The sequence below is a fragment of the Culex pipiens genome, chromosome 3, assembly GCF_016801865.2.
Source record: "Culex pipiens pallens isolate TS chromosome 3, TS_CPP_V2, whole genome shotgun sequence".
In the NCBI taxonomy this organism is placed as follows: Eukaryota; Metazoa; Arthropoda; class Insecta; order Diptera; family Culicidae; genus Culex; species Culex pipiens.
The window spans coordinates 3,709,048-3,735,252 of NC_068939.1; the positions used below are offsets into that span (position 1 = coordinate 3,709,048).

General features: G+C 34.5%; 1 protein-coding gene across 2 annotated transcripts in view; it reads left to right on the forward strand.

Annotated features, from left to right (window-relative positions):
- The first annotated feature begins 1,273 nt into the window (after nucleotides 1-1,273).
- The window catches only part of LOC120417817 (transcription factor HIVEP3), a 75,080-nt gene continuing 50,148 nt past the window's right edge, over nucleotides 1,274-26,205 (forward strand). For both annotated transcript variants that reach the window (XM_039580022.2, XM_039580023.2), the window contains exons 1-2: nucleotides 1,274-2,124; nucleotides 7,062-7,902. In XM_039580022.2, the coding sequence (XP_039435956.1) occupies nucleotides 7,872-7,902 (31 nt within the window). In that variant the 5' untranslated portion in view covers nucleotides 1,274-2,124; nucleotides 7,062-7,871. The remainder of the gene's footprint in view (nucleotides 2,125-7,061; nucleotides 7,903-26,205) is intronic.

The window sequence follows — 26,205 nt, forward strand, 5'->3', positions numbered from 1 at the left end:
TTTGCATTTAAACTTTCATTGAAATTTTGAAGGTAAAAAAAAAGTTTTTGCTCATTGATTTGTATAGTCGAAGGGGGAAGGGTTGACAAAAAATTTGCAACAGCCTTTTGCCATTTCAAGACAAATTTTGTTTTTGACTTTGTTTGATGGGGGGAAAACTAATTTTTGACAAAAATTTAAATTTTTATATAAAAAAACTTCTGGATTTTTTTTTAAAGACATTTTTTTTCAGTAAGCAAAATTTTGATTTTTAAGTTTTTTACCCCTGACTCAAGGCGGTTTCAAAAACTCTCAAAAAGCAGCCCCCCTCCCTTCAAAATCGGTCCAAAAAATCAGGAGGCAAAAAATATATTTTTCAAAAAACTTAAAATGTTTAATCGATATAGAAGTCTTATCAACTGAAAACAAATTGAAATGCATTTTCCTGCGTTTTAAATAATATTTAGCATGTCCAGGATCGATCCAAAATATTTTGAACTTTTGTAAAATTCCGTTGCACTGTAATGCAAAAAGTTTTTTTCAAGCTGAAAAAAAACTAATGATTGCATTACAATTACAATATTATGCATTTTAAAACTTATTTTTCATTATAAAATGTTAATACCATTTCTTTTTATTTCAATTTTTATATATTTTTTGTCCCCCCTCGATTCAAAAATTAATTTGCAACGGCCTAAATACTTTTTAAGGCTTTTTCATACAAATTTTGAATTTTTGGGACCATAGATCGATTAAAAACGTCAAAAATTTAGAAATTTATGTTTAATAGATCATTGATATTTTGTAAATTTTTGATAGTATCATAGCGTATTTTGTGATACTTTTAGCTTATTTTTTTTAAATCATGTATCAGCCATTTTTTCCGTGTTTGGATTATCCGAAATGATTTTTTTTCCAAGGTCTACGGATAATGTAATGTAAAAAGTATTTTGCGATACTCTTCGCTATTTTTTTCAATTTGATATTATTTTTTTCTTTTTTTTTAGATTTTTTCTCGTAATTCTGATTAAATTTACACGAAACTATCAAAAAGTCATTATCAGCCGCCACCCACTTCCTACCCCTCCACCCTACCAGGGGAATCCTCCCGCAGCTCTCCCCAATCCCCATCCCACAAGTGAGTGCAATCATTCAAAAACCGCTGCCTCTTCTTCATTAGCATACGTGTTGTTGTGTGCGTAGTAAATAGAAAACTCTCTCACGCTCTCTCATTCTCTCTCTCGATATGTGTTCTGTTTTGGCCTTATGATTCAGCGTCTGGCCTGCCAAGCCAATCATTCGAGGTTCGCCGCCCGACGAGAGCAGTCGCGTTCTGGATTTTTTGCAGCCGCGCTCACTTCCCCGGTCAACACTGTTTTTCCTTCTTCGTTTTTATTTTTTGTTGTTTCTGTTGCTAGCTCGAGAGTGAGAGAGAGAACGAGAAACCACCCTCCCCGTTTCGCTCTCGGCTGTGGTTGTTGTTGTCGTCGTTACCTCGCCTCGCTCCGCACTCACACCCCCGCGCGCGCGCTTCCTCGTTTTACTGGGTGAGTGTGTTTTGATTACAGCAGCAGCGAGTGTGTGCGAGAGTGAGATCGCCTCTTCTAGGGCAAGTGCATCGCGTGCGAGAGAAGAAGAAAGCAAGAGAGGGAATTCCTCCGTCGTCGTCGTCGTCGCCTGCTCTGTTGCTTCTGCGTTAATTTTTCGCGCTCGTGTGTGAGTGTTTTTTGGTGGTGATTTTTGAGACACAGGACGACACCGGGACCAGGACTTGGTTTTATGTGGCATGCTGCGATGGGTGGGCAAGAAGAAAGTGTAGTGTAGTCGGTTGATTAAGGACAAAGAACTGAACTGCCACGTGTGTGTGTGTTTTTGAACGCCGTTTATGCAAATGAAAGCGAGGAATTTTTCGCTCGAGCGTGAAAATCCAAATTTTGATGGAGTGGAAAAACAAGTAGCAAACAGTGAAGAAATGCAGCGAAAAAATAGAGAAGAAGGAAAGACTTTGGTCGCGGCTTTGGTTCTGTTTTGTTTGTGAGGGCGGCGAGTCATCACTAGCAACAGCGCCTCCTAGGATCATCATCATCATCGTCAATAACACCAGCCAAATCATTCGACCTAGCAGCTTTTGTTCCAGTTCATAAGGTTTGTTGAAATAAATGAAGTTTGATTGTTTTACGCCTGGAGTAAAGTGATTAAAACACAGTGACGCTTGTAAATCTGCTTGTAGAAAAACCAGCAAAACTAACCAAAAACTTGACCCCAGAAACAAAGATGTAAATCAATTGAAGAAGCTGTATCATTTGTTATTGTTATGTAGTGAATGTACGATGTAACAAAGTAAGGAAGAGTGGGGACGTCTGGCAGATAACACGGAAAAAAAATCAATTCTCGAAATCGTGAATTTTGATCATAAAGCACGAATTCACGTTTCACGTTTACGTATTCACGTTTATAGTGCAAATGTATCATATTCATGAATAAATTCCTTCGTGGTTCTTAAACTCGTGAACACAATTCACGATTACGGGAATTGCTTTTTTCTGTGGCGCAATTTGACAGCTACAATGCCCCTGATCGCATTTCTTTACTTTTGAGTTATTTATGCAGATTGGTTCAAAATCGTGTAATCTTTCAGAAAAGCCTCAAAATCCAGCACTTTTTTCTAGAAATCAGGAGAAAATCCAGTTTTTTCGCGAAAATTTAACACGTAGCCTTATGAGAAGCACAAACTTGCTTTGCGTTTTTCTCTTGCTGCTGTTTTTGAATATGGGACATTTATGCGAACATGGGCAGTAGAATTATTTAGCAAATTCCAAGACAGCAGATAACTTTTCCACAAAACTCGAAGTGTAAAAATTTGCTGGCCTCCCCAGCTACCTTTCAACACTACTAGTTTTGTTTCGTTGTAGTTGCCTGTTGTCATGGAATTTGACTTTGTGGAACTTCACTTTGTGTTGAAAAAAAAAAATCATCCTGTTAGTTACATGCTCAATGTAATACCTATTATTATTATTATTATTTGTTCACTACATATTGAACTGGTTGTCTAAAATAATGTTTAGGCAAAATAGCGCATTGATTAAACTAAATTTAAATTTGTTAATTTTTGATTCGTTAAATTTAATTAAATATATTAAATAATTTTTTTTTTTAGCATGCTGAACTCACTTTCATACGAATCTTTTCCGACTTTTCAAAAAACAGTACTGGATATATACGAAAAGTTTCAATCTGATTGAGAATCAAAAATTTGGCAAAATGTTAACTTTTGTTTGCCAAATTTACTGAAAATTTAAAAGGGGGATCCAGCTGCCTTAAATATTTGACATGTCAACCATGTGTTTTTAAAAGGCTTGGCACAATCCAAAGAACTGTTTTCATCACAAATCTTTATTATTAGAAACAAAACAAAAAAAAAAAACCACACAGAAAACTAAAATTGAGTCTTCTGGTATTTTTCAACAGGTGCTCTTAAAAAATAATTAAATTAGAAGATTTATGTTTTGAAAATAAGACAGGCGCCTTCAAAAAAAAAAAATTACGTTTGTAATTCCAATGTTGAGTTTTGAATTGACTTTTTAAAATACTTTTACACTTAAATTTGATTATTAATAATTATTTATGTCAAATGAACCATTATTATGAGTGTCTCTACAACAAAGTTATTAACTTTTAGTTATACATATAAAACTGAGGTTAGGTTGAACAAATTTTAAAATGTAGCTTAAAATTCTATTGCAAAAAAAAATCCATGCAAAAGTTATATTGCCTTTTTAGACCTATCCAAACATTTGTTGAAGTTTTTGTCCCTCGACTCTGACCAAAGTAGAAAAAAAGGTTAAAAATGCATTTAACATCTGTCCAAATATAAAAGTATTGAAAAAAAAATAACAATTTTCGCGAACAAAAAAAATTGCGGTGCTGTACATCGAAATTTCGTAAATATTCAAAATATTTTCAAACGAGCACAAACATGCAAAATATGATTATCAAAGCAGGGAAATGCATTTCAAATAGTTTTCAGTTGATTCACTTCTATTTCCATAGAAATTTGGAGGTTTTTAGTAAAACATAATTTTTGCCTCCTGATTTTTCAAGCCTATTTGGAAAGGGGGCGAATAAACTTAGAAAAATGTTAGAAACAGCCTTTTTGTTCAAATTTTACAATGAAATTAGCTTTACTGCAAATGATTTTAAAAATTGAAGATGTGTTCTAATCCTGTTTTAAAAAGAAATAAATGCATAAAAGTTCCCTGGGCTTTGTCATAATGAGTGTCATAGGTTTGATGCTTGTTTGGCAAAGAGTATGATTTGATTCGATGTGGAATTAAAATCGAAGTGTTCAGTATATTGCTGAAGCTTCCATTTTTACACATGGACACCACTTCATGCTGCGAGAACCCACTTTGGAGCAGTCTCAGGGCTTAATCGATGGCCGGTAAGCTGTCATCGGGACAAGGAGGTTCTCTGATAGTGGAAATTTCACATTTGTACAATGAACCGCTACATATGTGATTTTTCCCTATCTTAATGTGGGTGTCAGGTTAGGATGCGGGTTTTTAAAAAAATATTTTTTGTAGAATTTAGGATTTTAACTATAAATATCAACTTTTAATACTATGCCTTTAGTTATTTAGGGACAAAATTAGTAACAGTGAATTTAGTAATTCTATCAGAATCGGTCATTTCCATTCAAGTAGCATAAAAACCATTATGATTTGTCAAAATTTCCATCGAGTCTCGATCAATCAATAGTGAAATGATATCGGACTAAGTTCGTTGATCTGTTGAACTAACGGTTGTCGGATTATGATTGTATCGACCATTGTTGCGAATCGAGGATCTACTGGAATTCTGACGATCAAATGGTCGTCTCTTTTTCAATTCACGACTTGTAAAATATGAACTGTTATTAATTTTTTTTGTTTTTTTTTTTTAAAGAAGCCAGACAGGTTTTACAAGAAACGTTTTTTTGGCTATTAATTAAAATGTCGGGGATTTGAGATAAGAGTAGCTTTCGGATAGCTTGCTTTAAATCTTGTATTCAATTCAAGTTAGGTAGTTATCCGCAAATGAAAATTTGGACTTATATGAATAATTGAACATTTTGGACTTATGAATAACACACAACTGTGCATTTATTCTAGAGTCAGATCCATACTGCGTCAGTGTTTATTTGGTCGAAGTGTACTAATTCATTGGCAGATCTGATTCTAGTTGTAATGTACGACAAGACTACTGACGGACGTGACAGGACGAGGGCCCAGTTGCATAAAAGTTAAAAATTTGTTTACCTTTACACTATGTGAAAAATGGTCCAAAAATCCATTAATGCAGCTCGTATTCCAAATCATTTTTTTTTAGAAAATATCATAATCTTTTGAGGGTATTCAATAATTCTTGAGCGTTGTGATTTTGTCAAAAACTAGTTTTCCAGGTGATTTCTTGATTATAATACTTTTAGAAGCTAAGTTAGATTTCAAATTATTGAAAATTAAAAAAAAGCCTGTTCCAAGGCCAAGATTAATTTTACAGCTTTTCAAACAAATTGTTCATATCACAAAATGCCTAAAACATGGCAGCAGTTATCTTGAAAGTTAGAAAAAAAATTCAAAAAAAATTTCAAAAAAATATAAAATTGTTTAAATTTTTTTTTAAAATAGGAGGTGGAGTTTAAAAAAATAAAAAAATAAAAAGCTTTTCTGTAAACTTTCCGATTTTTCAACTGCTGAAGGATCGGTAAACTGAAAATTACTGCTTTTGGTAAAATTCAACCAAATTCGGTAGTAAAGCTTATTATTGTTTATCTAACAACCAATTTTACCAAAAAATCATTTACTTCTGGTAGCATTAACTTTCTTGGTTATTCGCTGCCGAGCAATTCTCTACGAAATCGGTCTTTTTTCTTAAATTTTAATTTTTGTATTTTTTAATCCGACTGAAGTGTTTGCTAATTTTCCAAACAAACCTTCAATATTACGCCCTTTTAAAATGTTAGTATGGGATTAAAAATTTTAAAAATATTTTTTTCGAAAAGACCGAAAAATTTCACGAATGTTTCATATTTTAACATTGCAAATCGAACAATTAGTTGTTGAGATATCGACATTAGAAAATGGTGTGTTGTTTGGGTGAGACTTAGAAAACATCAATTTTCCTGTTTTTAAACCTTTGCATGGCAATATCTCAGCAACTAAGGGTCGTATCAACAAAGTTCAAAAAAGCAAAATATAGAGAATTTTCTCAGCTTTTCAAAAATATTTTTTTCTTAAGTGGGCGTACATGTGCACTTATTAAAAAAAAAGAAAAACTGCGACTATTTTCTAAAAAGTCACCCAAAAATGGCCTTAACTTGAAAACGGTGCACTTTATCAAAATTTAACTGAAGTACTTTATGATTGCAAATTTGATTTTCCATCGAAAAATGAAGTTGAAAAATTTTTGCGACCGATTTTTCGTTTTTTTAAATCAGTATTGATTCAAAAATTCATAACTCGCTCAAAGATTTTTTGCACAACCTGGAAATTTCTAAAAAGTTGGCATTTGATGTCCTCTAAAAAATATATAAATAAAAATAAAAATAGTGTTTTTTTGCAAATCAAGTTTTAGTGACAGAAAGTTAAATAAAAAATCACCAAAATTTTTTACCGTGTATCATTTTTTTCCAGTGTAGTCCATATCCATACCTACAACTTTGCCGAAGACACCAAATCGATCAAAAAATTCCTTCAAAAGATACAGATTTTTGAATTTTCATACATCATTTTTGTATGGACAGCTGCCAAATTTGTATGGAAAATTATATGGACAAACTAATGATGCAAAATGGCTTCTTTGGGCATACCGAAGGCACCAAAAAAGTTTCAGTCGGATTAAAAAATACAAAAAAAAAATCGAATGACCGAAATCTGGGAGAACTGCTCTGCCTTTTTTTGGCAGGTGATTTACCGATTACTAAATTATTTGGTTAAAAAACCAAATTTAAAGCAATTTCAACCAAAATGTATTCTTTATTCCATACTAATCTTCCACTAATTTAATTTACTGATTCATTTCCTTCTACACTTTTTCATTCACAGTGACTCGGTTTGACGCAAATTCCACCGTAAAAATGCCCTTTCGTTCGAGCAGACATTTAGTTTGAGCGGACAACTTGTTTTTGCAGCCGCTGCTACTATATCCGAGTGCTTCCAGCCAGGCCAAGCAAAGAAACCAGCAAACTAAGTAAGAAGTAATAAAACAGCAGCACTAACAGAATGCACGAGATCTCGTCATCATCATCGGCCGCCATCGTCACAAGTCCAAAAGTGTAGAAAAAGTCTGAGGTGGTGCGGAATTTCGCGCGCGCACGCCAGACGGTTTCACCTCTCTCACTCAGATTTCTGGCTTCTTCTAAGCATTTGCTTGAGGTGCAAAAAGAAATAAGCGGCCAAACCAGAAAACAAGCGAAAAGAGTTGCGAGGAGGAAAGTCGTAAAGTTTGGAGCCGTAGTGTGGAGTGGAGTGCTAGAGTGGAAGCAAAATGAGTAGAACAAGAAGACCCCCACCTTCTGGTTAATGCTCTGGCAGCGGAGCTCCAAACTCGAATAAAAAGTTGCGTTTTTTTCTGCTTTTTGTTGTTGTTTATGGGTACGACCAAGAAGCGAAGAAGGAAGAAATTGCTTAACGCGCGCGCGGACGACGACCGGAAGAAGCAAAACATATCTCGGAATTTGTACCGGCCCGTGAGAGTGGCAGAGTGTGGCAGAAGGTGAAGGAAGAATACAAGAAAGAATCGCGCGATAACCACTGTGGAGAGTAATTTCGCGTTTGATTGAGATTGAGGGGGGAAGCTACTGTTTGGGGAAATTTCGCCGAACCCAATCGAGAAGCTGAGGAGCATCATCCAGAATGGGACGCAAGAAGGGAGCTACTAAAACAAGTAAGTTGATTTCGTCTTTTTATATTATTTTGTCCGAAAATTTTTACCAACTGTTTCAATTTCTAAAAGATTATCAGATAGAATAAAATAAATCATCGCTTGTTTCCAAAATTCGGTTCCACTATATTTTTTAGAATTATACAAATTTATTACACTCCAAAAAGGCCCTTATATAATCTCAATTTGAATTGAGAGTATAATACTTACTCCTCGAAAATAAGGATCTCGATCGTGAAGTAGCAACATCGACATTTTTTTTCACTTGTAAACCTGAGCAAAAAATTGCCCTCAAACTTCAAAGATTAGTAACCCACACAAAATATAACATCAACAGAATGTAAACAATATGATTTTAACAACAAAAAAGCACGAACTCAGAAAATTGCTGTGAAACTCTGAAAAAAAAAATCCAAGAGATGAAAATAAAATGTTTGAAAACTTATAATAATGGGCCACTGAAATCCCATATTCGAACTATACCGATTTTGACGACTTTTCCAGGACCTCAAATACTTCATAGTAATTTCTTACCTAAATAATGATTGCCTAAATAATGATCGAAAATGTTTTTTAAAAAGTCAAAATCAACCATTGAACACAATTTTCAAAAATATTTTAAAAAAAATCAGACTATTGACCATTACAGTACAGGGTGGCCACTCAAGTCGGGAAATCGGGAAAGTCGGGAATTTGCCAAAATCCACGAAAAATCGGGAAAAAGTCGGGAATTTGTGATTTTTTGTTGAAAAGTCGGGAATCCCAAGCATACCTGTTTGGAAAATATTTTCAAACTCTTGAATAATTTTAAAATACTGTGTATTTTTTTCACTCATTTCGTCTTCAGCATCGAACTTCAAATTTAGGGTTCTTTTCCTTATTTCAATCTATATGAGAATCAAAAGGCTTTTCAAGACATAAGACGTTAAAAATCCTAATAAATTTCAGATGATAATTGTGGCATGTTTTTGACCCAATTTTTATGAACAAAAAGATTGTTATTTATTTTTGACTAAGTTTATCGAACAAATGATAACATAACATATAACTTCAAATAACAACATGACCAGCGTATAGTTATGATTCTGATTCTGTTTCATTTTGCCAAATTGGTTAAATATTACAAAAAAAGAATCCAACTTCAGTTTGGCATAGTTTTTATTTGTGTTTAATTTGTTTAAATGTTCATTAAGTCATTTCAAATATTGTTTCCAAATATTTGATTCGCTTAAACTTTTGTGCGATAGACTATAGTTTTTTAGCTTCGTTTTCAGTTTTCGGAAAACTTAAATATCGAAAATAATACAAACGTTTTTTGTTCTGAATGAAAAAATGGAAAAAACTGTTTTACATTTTAAAAATATTTCAAAACCTTGAAATTGTAAATAAGGCTGGTAAAAAATTTAATCAAAATTTTGGACTCTCAGATATGATCAGTATATTAATGAATTTACGAAAATATTGTTTTTCTGAACTTTCTCATCTTTTTCCGTTTTGTGCTTTAAAAATTCAAAATTTGTACAAAGTTTAAAAAGCCTTCACTTGTTAAGAAATTTATTAATGAACGTATAACAATGTATTCTCAATAGCTTGTAAAAGATTTGTCATGTTTTTATGCGGGAAAAAATAATTAAAATTTGCATTGGCTTGATTAAATTAATAAGATTTTGTTTGAGTTATAACAAATAAGTTTAGAGAACTTTTTTTAAAGAAACATTCGTATGAAATAAGTGGTTTAGTATGAAGTGTTGTCAAACTGAAGTTTTTATTGAACATTAAACATTTTAATACTGGCACTTCGATAAATCGAAATTGATTCAAAAGATTAAATAGCAAAATTTATTAAATTTTAAAGGATTCTTCGTAAAACATCTTTTAAACAAATTCAAAGATTTTTTTAAATTCTTTGAAAATAATAACTTTAATCAAGGGAAAAGATATCTAAAGATTTGGTAAAAAATATAAACATAAGAATAAAAATTTTTTTTTATTTTTTACTTTTTTGTCATCATCATTTTCATTGCCAGTGGAAACGAAGTTTCAAAAAAACTTTGTCTCTGGTTTTAAAAAAAATAAAAATTGAAATTATATTTAATTACTTAAATTGTCTGATTTTTTTTTTAATTTTGTCCAATAGTTTATATTGACTTTTTATAAAGAGTTTTTTGGAAAAAAAATCATTCTTCAGATAAGAAGTACCTATTTTTTGAGGTTCTGAGAATGTCGGGAAAAAGTCGGGAATTTGAAAATGGGATTTGAGTGGTCACCCTGCTCAGTTACAATAGAAACTCATCATCAATTTTATTTTTGATTAAATGCATAAAATGCTAGCACACATAATTTGGATTATGAGACAAAACTTAAACAATTTGTTCTTGACTTTATAAAAAAAATGCTAAAAATTGATTTCAGTAAATATCTTTCAAAACATTTCGAATTACCTAAGAATTTGTGTTTTTTCAGCTTTCCTATTTATTTTTTTCAGGCTTGTAAATTTTTATTCTTCTGAGGCCGCTGCAAAATTGGAAAATATATTTGCTATGACTTAATAAATTGAGTTTAACAAATTTTAAATATAATCGACAAAAAAACTATTTCCAAACTCAAGTTGGAATCGTCAAATCACCTAAAATCCAAATTTTGACAAAAAAGGGAATCCAAGTTTACAGTTACGTTTACATTTATTAAACTAAGTCAATTTTTTATTGATAAAAATTATGAAAATCTGTGTAAATTGCATGTCATGCCAAATGAGTGCAAATTAGTGATAGAAGAAGCTGTCATTTGTTATCTCTGCACCAAAAACATCATAGAGTATAGCGACCGTCACAATGAGATCTCTTCTTGTGTCACGTGATTCTCAGCGATGGCATTCTCTCTCTATCACTCCACCCATTTCTCTCCACTATGCGCTCTCACCGGCGAGTCTCTCAATCTCTCCGAAAACTGCAATGAAAGAACACGACACTACGCTTGAAAGATTGATTTTGTGGCGGCTTTTGTGGTTAAACGCTGTTGCGGTTGGATGATCGTGAAAGCGGAAATGAGAGAGAAAAGGAGAATGTCAAACGCGAGTGTGTAAACACAAAAACGTGTTCGGCTATGTTCGGCGCTGAGAGTATCAATACGGAAAGAAGAGCAGTTGTATTTGGGGCATGAGTATTCAGGCTTGATAATTGTAGTTGCTGAGAGTTGATAGTTTGATATTTTTACAACCCTGCATGCCATCCTATCTTTATTGCAAATTCAATATCTTAAATAGCCTTAGCTTGTTTTAGTGGTGCTGATTGGAATATTGTAAAAAAATATTACAAAAGTATTCAAGAGTTTTACAATATTTTTCAAGCAAATATGCTTGAGATGCCAAACTTTTCCCAAATTTTTCAAAAAATAAAATCTAAAAATTCAGAATTTTCGCCTTTTTTTGCGGATTTTGGCGGGTTACAGAAAATTTTCCGACTTTCTCGATTTCCCGACTCGATTGGCTTAAACTAAATGTGAGGAAGGCTTTTTCGGTTATGTTCATTGATTGTGATTGTCAAAATGCGAAAGCCCAAACCCCGAGACCTGTTAAAACGGCAAAGGATTACCTAAATTGTTATATGACCAAAAGGATTAACTCGAAAACAATGCGGGACAACACTTGAAAAGTGCACCTTTAGCCATTTACAATCACAAAAGAGATGCCCGGAGATTCTCGGTCTAGTTCAGCCCTACATCCGACCCAGACAGGCCATAAAAAATCCACTTGTCAAGCCGCTCTCGGATCCCAGTCTCAGACTTCTAGGAATTCCTGCCCGAAAAAAGAAAACGCACACCTCAAGTGCCTCTCCTGTGCCGCAGAACGGTCCGGGAAATCCCTGCGCTACGACGACGCACCACACGAGAAATGCCAGAGGGTTGTGTTGATACCTGGGGGTCCCCGGGCCGAAGACAAAGGAGGAAGTAAACACACCTTCTCTTGAATATGCTACAAAGTGAAACTTGGTTCTACCTGGGTTTTGTAATCGCGCCGAAAAGACAAAAAAAACGAGCGCAAAACGCCTCATAAAGTAGGGTCAAATGACTTTTACCTTCTTCGCTGGGTGCGAGAACGGCACTTCTACTCTACCTTTCTACCCAACCCGAGAGTGTAAATCCACGCACAACGTTCTCATGATGATGATGATTCTCCCCCCGGTGTCCGCCCCCTCATTCTTTCACTTGCTGCTCTCTCTCTCTGCACTTGTATGTACGCCGGGAATCCCCTTACGTAATGTGAAAGAAAAGCTTTGCTTGCTTGCTCTGTCTGTGTCTGCGAATCCCCGAACGGGCTAGGGTTTTCATCGAATTTTCATTCGCGACCGACCGAGTCACGTTTCGCCCTTCTGTTCAGCGCGATCTACTCCTCCATGGGGTACTCTACATAGAGCCACGCTCTCTTTCACTTGTCTACCCCAGTGTACAAGTATGCGACGACGACGGAATTCCTTGTCGAAGCAGCTGAGCTAACCGAAAAAAAAACAACACAAACATATACGAGCGGACGAGAGCGCGATATGGATATTGGAAGCTCGGTCGGTATTCGTGTGACGGGGATTCCGTGCAGCGCGATGTACCGCTGGGAGGACACTGTAAGAAGGAAGAATGGTTGAACGCTGATCTGTAGGCGTCCAGCGCACACGCTACGACGCTGCGCGGTAGCGCAGTTGGCAAGGTCGCAGGTCATTCGTTAACTTACAGCTCGGTTCAACTCCCACTGTCGACGCAACTTTTTTAACGGTGCCACTCACTTCCACACATGCAAAGCAAGCTGTGACTGACTGACTGAGTTTTCGGTGGATGGCGGCGAAGTTGTTGTTGTCGTCGAAACCAGCCACCGCAGCACTACTAGACAACTGTCTCATGAGCAGCAGTTTCAGCTTCAGCTTCGTTCGTTCTCTCGGCTGTTGTAACTTGTTACACCCACAGGCAGGAGCCTAGCGAGGCAAATTGCGAACTTGCTTGCGCGTCGATAAAAATAAATCATGACATGCTGATTGGGCGGCGGATACCAAACAAACAAGCCCCGTTGTTGGAGACTTTGGAGAGTGAATGCAAGTGCAAGCAAGGAGGAGGGTTGGTTATAAGCTTGAAAATACCGGACGGAGTGAACGAGGTGACGTCGAATGACCGGGTTGCGATTTATTCTCTGTTTGGTTTGAGTCATTTTGCGCACATTGCGCACCACCCAGGTCTGTCTAAGTGAATATTACTTGGGGAATCATTATTCACAGCGTTCGAAAGTGTGTAGTCGAATGGTGGTCCAGACTTTGTCATGATTAGACGATGCAAATAATATGATATAGATTGTGAATCTTTTTTAGCGAATTCATTTAATTTCTGCATATATTCAAACTCTCATCAGTATAGTTGTTTACAATCATTCACATAAAAAAAGTAAGGCCGTTGCAAATATTTTTCAAAGTTTATGAAATCTTGAATTTTTTATAAAAAAAATTTAGCTCCCTTATTTTGGAGCCAAAATAGGCCTTTTCTTAAATCTTCATTCGCTATCTTTTGTCAAATTTCTGATTTTGAAAAGTCAATCTTTTTTTTAAATTTGCGATAAAATTGTTGAAATTGTTCTTGAAAACTTACGAAAAATTATCATGTCCATGTTTAGTTTTTAAAAGCAGAATTTTCTCAAAAACCTGGAATATCAGGATTTAAAACTGCCTATTTTAAGTTGTTTTGAATAACCTTTGTATTTCAAACATCTATTCAATTCTTGTTTTTTTGTCTTCCTTAATATTTTTTTTTTTCTATTTATTCAACATTGACTAAGTTACATCTACCAAAAACAGTAGTGAGGGTTTGGATGTAACTTTAAACAGTTAAAACATTAAAGAGAGATTTGATTACTACACTTTTGTTGATAAAATCAACTATTATTCGGGTTGTTTTAATTCAATTTTTATGAAATATTGAGGAAACATAATTTTGTTTTCTTTTTGCAAATCCGTTGTAAAACTTCTTATTGTTCCTGTCATTCTCGAATGACTAAACGGCCTACATTTATCCACCAAAAATAAAGAATCGAATAGTATTACTTTTCGATACAAGTTCTAAAATAATATACTTTTCAGCTTCCAATTGAGTGCTATAAAGTTTAACATATCAGTCTTTTTTATCGTAAAGTAATACTTTTGAGGATTGTTTTGATTTTTGACACAGCAAACGGTGAATTGACGAAACACACATGAAAGTTCCACTTTAAATCTCATTTATATGGTGTTATACTGAATTTGCAAAAAAAAAAAGTTTAAAACTCGATTTTTATTTCAGTACTCGTCGTATTTATCAAACTCGGCAGACCCTCGTTGGATAAATGTACGACTCATGCTTAAAAATCTTCATTTTGCAGTATACAAACTATTTTTAAATTTTAAGGGCTACTGAATTGATATCCTTTGATTTTTGCAATTAAAATGAGTTTTCAATCAAAATTTATCTAAATTCTTCAAAAAATGTCCCATATTACCCTGAAAATTAGAGAGTTTTTTTTTTCAATGCTTTGAATTGGTTGAAAAATTACTTTCTGGCGTTTTTATGCCTCCTTTCGACATTTACCTCGTCTTGGGCGATTAATAAAAAAGGTAAATCTGATTCAATAATGGTTAAACCTTATAGGTAAGTATGGCAAATTTTAGAGTTTTTATTTAAAGCTGAGCGATATTTTTTTTGTTTTAATCTAGAGTAAAATTTCCCAATATATAATATAATATTAAAGGCGAAAATGTTTAAATTTCTTTGCTTTCCGTATCTGGAGTTTTTTTGAACGTTCATTAAGGTTAGTACACATGGTATTGAAAGTTGTTGTAGAAAAAATCAAGTGTCAAGTCTGGAGCAACATTTGAAAGGGGCGGTTCGACATTGCTCTTACGGCCTTTCGTCCCATTTAAACGCGTGTAATGAAAGGCGTAAGAGCAGCCGCCACTTTCAAGTGTTGCTCCAGAAGTCTGGCTTTATAAATTTCTTTATAAAAAGTATCACAAAAATTCTTTCTACATAATTAAATGTCATGAATCTATGAAAGTTTGAATGAATTCATGAATTTATGAAAGTTTTTTTTCTTTCTCTAAACTTCTTTTAACCGATGAGTGGTACATTCAAAATTTGTTTGTTTTGATAGTTCTCGCTTCATACAATAAAGATGTTTTGTATGGACAATTGTTTACTTGGGGTGAGGACTAAGACCTGTTTGTACATTGTCACAGTAAGATAGAATTTTGATTTTTTCAATGGCCCGTGTAATTCAATAACTTTCAAACCAGCATTATAGATTGAGAATCTGACAATCTGATAATTGCCACTTTCAGCCAAGGGTAAATTTAGGAACTTTTGTTTGCACAATTTAGAAATCTAGAAAAATACCTTCAGAACTTGCAATTTTGAAGTAATGTTGAATGCGTTGAAGGTTACAAATCCAAGGAAATTCATAAAATTCTGCTTTAATATTGTTATTCACAAAATTTAAAATTTATTTATTTCCATTGATTAGGCATTATTTAAAAAAAAAACAGCTGAAATGACATCAACTTGTTATGTACATAACATGATTTTGTAACTTAGTAAAGTTACTTATTGCAACTAAGTTATTTGTCATCGACTTTTGAAATTGATTTGTATTGTAACAATAAATTCTTATTAATTGATGGTTTCTCTGAAACAGGTGTTTAAGGCAAAACTGTCTTGTTGATTTGGAAAAATTAATTCTATTTTAATCGCAAATGAACCATTTCATTATTTCTGCATTCATCTCTTAATTTAAAATAGATCTGCGCCATTGGCAATGTTATATTCAACCGTCTAATCTTATTGTAATCCCACCACCAAAACAAAAATCTACCCTGGCCCAAGTCTTTCCGATGACGTCGTCCCTACGCCAACCCGTCACTTGATATTCCCGAGTACTCTGGTGCGATGGTCTACCCTTAAAATAACATCAACAACGCGCGCTCTCGAGTGGTAATGTAATTTCAGGTTGTAAGCCCGCGACTCTCTTGGTTCAAAAGACACAGCGATATTCGTTCGTTCTATATTTGGGATTGGCAAGATTTATATTTTTAAAAATGTCCCCCTCTCTCTCTCCCTCTGCAAAACTGTCAGAGGAAAATCGCGCGCGCGAAAAATCGCCAAAGCATGCACCTTCTTTCTGCTATTTTCCGCGCCTCATCGGCGAAATTTCCCGCGATGCGACCCACACAGCGCGCAGCGGCGTGGTCTATTTTTAAGATGAGAGAAAAATATCAACAATAGTAGTTTATGCAACAAGTTGCAAAAAGAGGATTTTTTCAGCACGAGTCGTACATTTATCCAACGAGGTTCACCGAGTTGGATAAATACGAAGAGTGCTGAAAAAATCAAGTTTTGCAACGAGTTCCATACAACATTTTTTGCAATTCCGAAAAACACCCATTGAGTGAAATTTTATGTCAAATTTTCATGTATTTTGTCAATAAATCGTTTGAATCAAAAAAATGTTGAAAAGTGTTACTTTTCGAAACAAGTGCTGAAAAGTTCAACTTTTCAGCACCCATTTCAGTGCTGAAAAGTAGAACTTTTCAGCATTTATTTTGAAAAGTGTTGCTATTCGATTCTGTTATTTTTGGTACAGAAAAGTAGGCTATTTCGTCGTTCAAGAATGACAGGAAAAGTAAGTAGTTTCACGACGGAATTGCAAAAAAGTAATTTTCCCTTCCCCTCTGCCGCGCCGCGCGACTTGGCGAAAGGAATTTGCAAATGCAGAAGAAAAAAAAAACGAAGAGAAAATCCTCTGTCAAGGGGTAGAAAATAGATGAAGAAGAAGAAATTTCGGAGGGGTTTTCTCGTCAGGGTATTTTGGGAACGATTTGCTTTGCTTTTGAAGGGGGGAAATTGTCGTGCGAAAAGGTTGGCTATTTTCTTTTGACGCAAACCTGCCGCTAATCAGGTAATTGCGTAATATATCATCCCCTTCTTTTGCCTGGTTTGCTGTGCAACTGAGCGTTGAAGAGGTGTCTTCTCCGTTACAGCCATTTGCTTAGGCAAGTCAGGGATGAAAACACAACTTGTTTTTTATATGAAACTAAACTTATGCTTAAGTTTCGATTTTAAATTGTCTTTTTCAAAATCGACAACATTGATTCCAATTTCCGAATCAGAAACACTGTTTCAAATTCGTAAACAGATGTTCTCTCAGACAAGTATGACGCACTTGCAATCGATGTCATCGAATGTGTTTATTTCAAGCGATGAAATATCTCCAAAAGCTGCGCTGATGATCGTTGAGGTTCCGCGAAATGCCAGCTAATTCTCCCAAGCCCGAAGAGCTGAAACCGGATGATTCATTCTCCAACTCCAACTCTGCTGTGAAAACTCCGTGCGGTGACCAAAGTCGCGTCATCGCCCAGCAAAGTCAAGCTCAACTGCCGGTGTCTCCGCACCTTTTAATGTAGTTAATCGCTGGATGGATTTCCTGGGGGCCTTAAAGGTGCTGCTGCTCACTTGCCACGGGTTTTGTGGACGATAGACAAACAAGTTTTCGATATATTTATTTCTTCATATACACACACGCTTTTTTTCTTCTGGTCAGCGCGACACACGGAACCGTGGTCTCCAGAGAGAGAAACGAAGAACGAAAATTTTGAAACGAACTCCCCAAAACGAAAAATAACAGCTCAGCTACGTAAGCGTCGTCATCGTCGTCGTCGTCGGTCTTTGCCGAGCTTGCACCACAAACAAGCGCGTGAGTCAGTCAGTAACACCCATATTTATTGTTATTGGTATTATTACTGGTTCTGGGTGTATTCCGATACCCCCTTCTGGAAAGGTGGGCTAGGGTTGCTCTTTTGTTTTAATCGTTTATGATTATTCAAACTTTTTTTTTAAGATTTCTGCAGTTTTTGCAAAGCAAACCTTTTTTCAAATGCAATGTTATCAAAACTTAGAATAACAAGTTTAAATAACTTGCTACATGATTTAAGATTTTTCTAACTACCCGGGCAGACGGTAATAACAAAATTCATGCCATTTCAATAACAAATTCTGTTAAAATAACAGAAAGTGTTATGGAATATTCTTGCAGAATCAATTTTTGCATAAGAGTTTAACAACAGTTTATGTTATCATAACAAAATTTTTATTGGTCTGATATTGGTTGAAAGCCAAAACAACTTTGGAATAACATTTTTTGTTATGGAAAAATAACTCAAACTGTTGTTGGGATGATCGGATTAGTTGTTAAAATAACAAAAAAGAATAACAAAGATTTGTTCGACGAATTACTCAAAATGTTATTAGTCTGTTATTACAATAACAATCCAATAACATAAAAATCATAACGGCGAATAACAAAACTTGTTATAAATAACATGAAATGTTATTGGCCTAGTATTTTCCAATTTCAAAAAATGTTATTCCCGCGTTATTTCCGTCTGCTCGGGTAGTTTTTTTAAACAACTTTTTGAGCTGACAGTTTAGCAACATTTTGAAGTTTTAAATAATAAAAATCCCATTGCGTCATTCATAGAACAAAAATATAATGCAGTTTTTATCTTCTAACATTTCTGAATAATTATGTAAAGTTTCAAATAAAACCATTCTCCAAAACCTTATCAATCTGAATAATTATGTAAAGTGTCAAATAAAACCATTCTCCAAAACCTTATCAATCTGCGATATAATTTAAGATGGTTATTTTTTAAATGGTTTTCTCACCTAAAATACCAAAGTTTTAAAATGAGTTTATTCTTTAAGATTAGAAATACTAAAATTTGTGTTTTAAGTAACATAATAATCAATTCAAAAAAACAAAAATCAAAAAATTATCTTTCAAAATTCCAAATCATGATTTTGATCATTCTTGATCTAGATCTAAATCTTTTATTTAATTTTGCCTTAATTTCCTTAGATAAAAACATTCTACGAAAGTTTAATTTTAAATGACATTAACAATCGTAGCAAATATTTGGTTGTTTTCTAGTCGAAATCTGATTAAGAAAAACCAGAACTTTAAAAAAATATTTCTTTTGAGCTTGTTTTTTTCATTTATTTACATTTCTTCGTTCTCGAAATATTTTGTTTATCTTTCAAAAAACGAAGAACCTTTTTTCGGGTTAGTTTGCGAAAGGCCTTTTTAACCTTCACGACTTCCATTCAATTGATTTTTTTTCTCAAAAACAAACTTAATGTTAATTTATGTTTTTTAAACATTCAATATTACGCCCATTCGAAATGTTAGCCTTGATTAAATTTTTTTCTTTTTTTCTTTTCATTTTACTTGCTGTATTTAAGCAACCAGAGATCCAATCTTCAATTAATTAAAGGCTATTTCATTGGAATTTTTCGAAAAAATATTATCAGGAATAGACATTATTTTAAAAATCGAAAAACGGGAATTTTCCAGTCAAAATCAAACTGTAAGTGGCTATATCTTGAAAACGGTGCATTTTGAATTCAAAAAATCTGTATTGTAGTTTTTAAGCCAAGACAAATTTTTGTTTTCAAGATTCTATTTTTTTTTTAAATTAAAAACTGTTGTCTATGCTTCCGACAGTAAAATTGATTTCCAAGAAAACTCCTTTTACATTGACCAAAAAAAGTTACTTGCAAAATTTGCAATCAAAAAGTGATTTAGTGAAATTTTGTTAAAGAGCAGCTCTGTTAAATTTTCTGCTTTTTTTGTAAAAAAAAAATTTAGGAATTTAAAAATCCAGCCCAACATTTGAAAATCTACAAAAAAAGTGTTTAGCTTTCAAAAAACTATTCTTGACTGAAAAAGTTACATTACACAGAAAGGTGGTTAAATTATACATTTCCAGAGGTAAAATTACACATTTTTTCTGACTTAAAAGATGACTCCTTCCCAGATGTAATATTACCATGAATTTTTTCTGTGATGATGTGATCGTTTCTGCATGCAAAAATAGGCCGATGACCCAAATATAAGCCAAACCCGTGCATGGGAAACCATTGGAATATGGATTTTATGTTGTTGACCTTGTAAAATCAGTGAAATTTTGTTTTCGGGCATAAATTTTCAATCAAATTTTCAAAATCAGGCAAATTGGTGTAGATTTGGTGATATCGTGGAACAAAATTGAAGTTTTTTTTAAATAAAAATACATTTGTTAAAAATCACGAAAATCGTCTTAAGGGGTTACATACATGTAAATCGGCAAAAATTTCAGAGGTTGATTTGAGCACACACTAAAACTTTTTTCAAAATCTGTTTTCAGGGTATTAAAATATACATTTTCATCTATTAACAAAACAAATTTGAAGGCATTTGGTTGTATCATAGCCGAGATATAGCTATTTGATGTTAGCAGTTTCAAAAAACGAGTGCCACGATATCTCAACATTGCTTCGACCAAATCGGCTCAAAATTTTGGTGAAGACTCGCTAAACCGGTCCCGTGTGCATGACGAAGGCCGATTTTCAAAAAGTTTGTTTAAAAAAAGATAAAAATATTTTTCTGTTTTTCATACAAAAAAACGACAGTTTTTGATTTTTGTATTTTTTGAAATTTCATAATTTCAAAATTGGGCTTCGTCATGCACACGGGATATGTCTTGAGAGTCTTCACCCAAAATTTTAGCCAATTTGTTTCGTCCTATCTCGAGATATCGTGGCACCCGTAAATCAACTCGGTGTTTAGAGAAAAACGCTCAGAAAGTTAGACAGTTTGCTTTGCGCATGGCAAAATTCTGAGCTTAAATTGTTTCTAACTCAATTAAATAATGAAATATCTTCATGAAACTTTCAGGTGTTATTGAAATTCATCTTTTAAGTGGATTTAATATTTTTTCTGTAATATGAAATTTTGTGATTTTCTACATGTATGTAACCCCTTAATCTCAACAACCAAAAGCCGTTTCAACAAAGTCTAAATAACACTGGAACGCCCAACGCATGTCCAACTTACTCGGACGCCCAAGCCTCCCAAAAAAGTTGGAACGGTAACTTCAACTCACTGGTTCTCGGGCATAACTCAACCAATCAAGATGATTCTTTTTTCCAGTGATTTGTTAGAATGTCTAGATGATCCTAGAACTTTGCAGAACTTAATTTGATCAAATCTGTAATTTCTGCGACCGAAAACATCGTTCCACCTTTTTTCAAAACGACTGCCTCCGCGGAATTTTTGGCGAATTTTTTTTTACACGCGAAAAAAAAAGTTGGAACGATGTTTTTGATCGCAAAAATTATAGATTTGATCAAATTAAGTTCTGCCAAGTTCTAGGATCATCTAGACATTCTAACAAATCACTGGAAAGAAGAATCATCTTGATTGGTTGAGTTATGCCCGAGAACCAGCGAGTTGAAGTTACCGTTCCAACTTTTTTGGAGCCTTGGGCGTTGGAATGATAAGCAAAATTTTCTCAATGTTTTTTTCCTAAGATCAGCAATTTTTTTTTAATTTAAAAACTGCGACTTACTTACAAAATTCATCTCAAAATGGCTATGACTTGAAAACGGTGCACTTTACCAAAATTTCACTGGAGTACTTTTCTTGATTTTACATATAAAAAGAAGTAAAATTTTTTGACTTATTTTAATTTTTTTTAAATATATTTTTTTCAAAAAAATATAGATTTATTGCTTTTTTTGTTTTTTTGAAGTGATAGTTTTTATGTCCACTTACATAATAAAAAACACAAATGAAAAAAAAAGATTTTTGGAAATAAATTTTTAGTGACAAAAAGTGATTAAAAAATCAGCAAAAAAATAGTTAAAATAAAATAAACAGGTTTTTTTCATGGATTTCCTCATAGTAACCCTACTCTCCGGGGAACGCCGACTCGAAGAATATGATGAGGCAAGCCCAAGAAGTGGCCCCTGTTTCTTGCCCCTTGCCTTGCCCTGCCCTGCCCTGGTCATGCCATGCCACTCTAAACTGCGTGGCACTCGTGTGTGCTGTGCTGGTGCTCGGTGGATTCGGTCATCAAGTTCCATAACCTGTTCCAGCAGCGTGTTGTTATATTAATTCGAATGGAGAATCACGTTCATCTCATACTTCTTCCCTTCCCCCCTCGTTGCGTCTTCCTCCCTAACTTGTGGGATATGTCTCACATAATTATCAATGCCGGAGCCGATCTCGGTCTTGGGTTGTCTTTGGCACCGTCGCGTCGTCGTCGTCGTCTTTGGCGTCCGGAGTTGGAGTTGGAGTCGCTGCTCCACCGTCATCATCGTCATCGCCGCACACACACTCTTGGAGAACCACTCCAACTTTACTTTGAAGTGGCCAGGCCGGTTTGCCCCAGTCTAGCCTAAAGGTTCTTTTTTCTCGGTAAAACGGACAAAAAAGAGCTTTTCTTTTCATTTTTTTCTTCTCTTCATTCCTTTTCCTGCAGCTCCCCCGCCCCCAACCTCACTCCTTGGGTTGCCAAAACATTTCTTGTTTCTGATCTCGTTTTCGTCGTATTTCTCTCGTTCGCGCGCGCTGGGGAGATTCCCTGCCACCGCACCCCCCTCCCCTTCAGACCCTCTTCAACCATATTTTTCCTCCAGCTGCGAACTTGGCTTGGCAGAAATTCCGCTCCGGGGTGGCTCAGCTTTACACACAGCGTCAGTCAGTCAGGAAAGTGGCGAGAGAGAGAGAGAGACGCCGAAATAAAAAGCTGCTGTCGACTGGTGAAGTTGGGGCTAGGAGTTGAGGGGGTGGGGCAGAAGGGAGGATGCCGGGGGAGAGCACTGGGGACTGGGGCCAGGTTCGGTTCGGTGCGGTTCGATACACAAACTCACTCATTCGCGAGCTCACGCGCGTGGTTGCTGCCTGTGTAAGTGAGAGCGGTGGGTTCGAAAAGTCGTTGACGATAAAAATTCTAATATCTATCTGCAAATTACCTCACATCTTTTTCAACATTTTTAAATATGAATAATTTTACAGATACCACAAAGTAGTAGTACCACAACAATTTTGAAAAAAAATATTAATGTTAATCAAATTTTTCGATTACATATTATTGAATCGAAATTATCATTTTTAAATTTGGCTGCAAAAATATTCCATAACTGTGGAATACACGCATAGATGGATCTGGGCTTTGATCATTTTTTTTTTTAATTATCATGCCAAAACCCTTACTTTAATTGTCATGAATATAAAAAGAAAATAACTAAATAACCTGTTTTGTATAAACTATTCAAATTAGAAACGAAAGACTAGGCGAACATTGCTTAAAAAACTAACGCACGTACATGAAAATCCGAGTGAGACATTTTAATTTTAAAAGATCACATGTTTTGACAGGGTGAAGTAAATCTATGATTTTTAAGTTTTATTTTCCTTCAAACTAAATTTTAGAAAAAAGTATCTTTTGTTTTACTTTTTGTGCTTGTTTTTATTCAATATCTTTCTTTCAACATTTAATTTCATTATCTTTCTTTAATACTTCTTTAATTATTCAATCTTAGATTTGTGTTCTATCCAATTAGACAAATTTTAAAGATTTATCAAATGCTTAACAAAATGCTAAACAGAAAAAATACCGATTTTTGATTAATATCAATAACACATAGAGCAATTCTCTGAGATTCCAGCCATTCAAGTTTTTGTTGCATTTTTAAATTTGGCTGAAACTTTTTGGGTGCCTTCCTTATGTCCATAGAAGTCATTCAGCATCATCTATTTACATGTCCGTATATTCCATACACATTTTGCAGCTGTCCGTATAAAAATTGTATGTGAAAATTCAAACATCTGTATCTTTGAATATCTTTTTGATCATTTTTTAAATAATTTTTTGTCACTAAAAATAGATTGAAAAAAGTTCTATCTTTAGTCTATTTTTAAAAACAAATTTTACCTAGTTATGATTTTTGAAAAAAAAAATCTTTCTGTAAAATCTCAAAGTGTCAACAAATTTTGACTTCATTTTTTAAATGTGAAATAAAATTTTCAATAAAAAATTGCTTAGTTATAACTGTACCATTTTAAATTTTAAACTTTTTGTTGGTCGAAATTTTTTTAGAAAAAAAAATCTGAAGAGCTGTGAATATTCCCTACTATTGTTTTTTTTAAATTTGTTAACACGGCATCTAGTTGCTGAGGTATGTCCAGATAAAATCTAGATTACCTTTTCGAAAACAACATGTGCGATATGATTTTCCTATAAACATAAGACTTTTTGATGATGTAAGCGAAAAATAATAGGTAAAATGTGAATTTCTCAGTGTTGCGCATTTATCTCTCGTATTTAATCACAGATATCTCGGGAACTAATGGTCCGATTTTCAATGTTAAAAAATTAAAATGGTGTGAAATTTGATGCTCTTTTTCAATAAATTATTTCGATATTTTATAATCAAGAATGCCGCAAAGCTACTTCGGGCATAACAAAGCCACCGAAAAAGTTTCAGCCAGATTAAAAAAAATTAAATCAAAAAAATAAATTTGAAAATGGCTCATTTTGTAGAGAACTACTGAATAGTAGTTTTCAATGAACTTCAGTATTTTTGCATTTTTTGCCAATGCTTGAACGACATTTTAACATTTTTTCCCTGAGCCTCGGTCCTGAAACGTCAAACATCTGTGAATACAAAGAGTATTGTATTCACAGTAATGCATTCTGCTAAAACGCTCAACCAAACCACGTCAAACATCAACAAAAGCGGCGAGCCGTTGATTTTTTTGATATACCTTAAAAAACATATATAAAACAAGCTTTTATAACTGAACAAAAAATGGTATTCTTACAACTGGGAGTGTGGATAGAATTTCAGTAAGGAAAAAAATATGAAATATATGAGCCAATTTTCTCATTTTTATGCAGAATTTGCTTTATTCTCATAAATTACAACAAACATTACCTAACTTTTTAAAACTGTATCATTGTATTTCAATGTATTTTCAATGATTTGGTCCGGAATATTAGGGTGGGTTGATATGGTCGATTTTTCAGAACATGGTTTTTTTTCTGTTGCTCCTCAAAATTAAGGAGCGATTGGTTTCGTCCACGCTTTACGCAATGCATTTTATTTTTGTACGGGAATTTGTTTGGAAAAATCTTCTTTTTTACATTTAGATTTTTATCGTTTTTATTTCCCACTATTTTTTTTTCAAACCAACACAGCAGCGTTATGATTGAAATTCTCTAAAACTTTCCCGGAGAAAGTATGATGCTATCTTGTTCCTGTCAAAAGATACAGCGTGCTCAAAATTGGTCTAAATACGCGTTGTTGGAGCAATAAACACAGTATATATTTTTCAAGTTTTTTTATGTCTTTTAGGCTGGTACAAATATTTAAAAAAGTTTATTTCATTCCCCCTTCAAAGTCGGTTCAAACAATCAGGGGGCAAACAAATTATGTTTTTCAGAAAAACTTCCAAATTTCAATGGAAAATCGATTTTTTTAAAACATTTGATTGCAAAACAACTGAAATAGTGTAAAATGCATTTTAAAACACCTGTTTCATTGAATTTCATTGACTTAAGTTTGGAGACAAATTTGGCTTGTTATTTTTTTTATTTGTTTGCAGCCCCCTCCCCTCGACCCCGCCTAGAGCCGAGGGAAAAAAAACTTTGAAAAATATTTCGATTTTTTAATTCATTGCAAAAGCAATAAAACATGCTGAAAAGTTATTTAAAAAAAATTTACTATTTCAAAAATAATTTAAATTAAGCTAGAAGTGTAACAAAACTGAGCAGAACAAATTATTCCGTTACCAAATTACTGAAAGTAACTCCATCCACAAGCCCCACCGTGAGGGGCTTGCCCCGTCCATGAATCCCCGAGTGGCGGTGCCGCTGATGATGGTGAGGCAACAACTTTTCGACGTAGTTGGCGAGGCAGCGGCATTTGGGGACTGCCGGCTGAAGGCCGCCATCGTGTCCTCCCCCACCACTCTCCCCTTCCCCAAGTTTCCTCTCCTCTCCCCTTGTCCACTGCTTTTCCCGCCTCATTTCGCTCATTCAATCGAAAAACGACACTCGCTCAACTCCCTTCGATGGGTGGGTGAGGTGATATGAGGGGACAAGTGGGGGAAAGACAGGGTTTGCTTACGTCGCCGCTCTGAAATTGATCTTTCCAGTGTGTTGGTTCGTAGGTTGTTTGGCTTGTTGGATCGCTCGTTCGTTCGCTTGAGACACTCACAGACAGCTCGGAGAGGGCGCGCAATGCATAATACGGAACAGCCGCCGTCGCCACACAACAACAACAACACAACAGTTTCAGTTTAGAGCGAGGACGAGGAAAAAGTAGCAGCAGCAAAAAGAACCCAGAAATCACTGGAACCTGTTGATAGTGTGATGGTGGCCATCGTCAATGTGTGTGCTGGGCTGAACTGGAGTCACTTCCCCA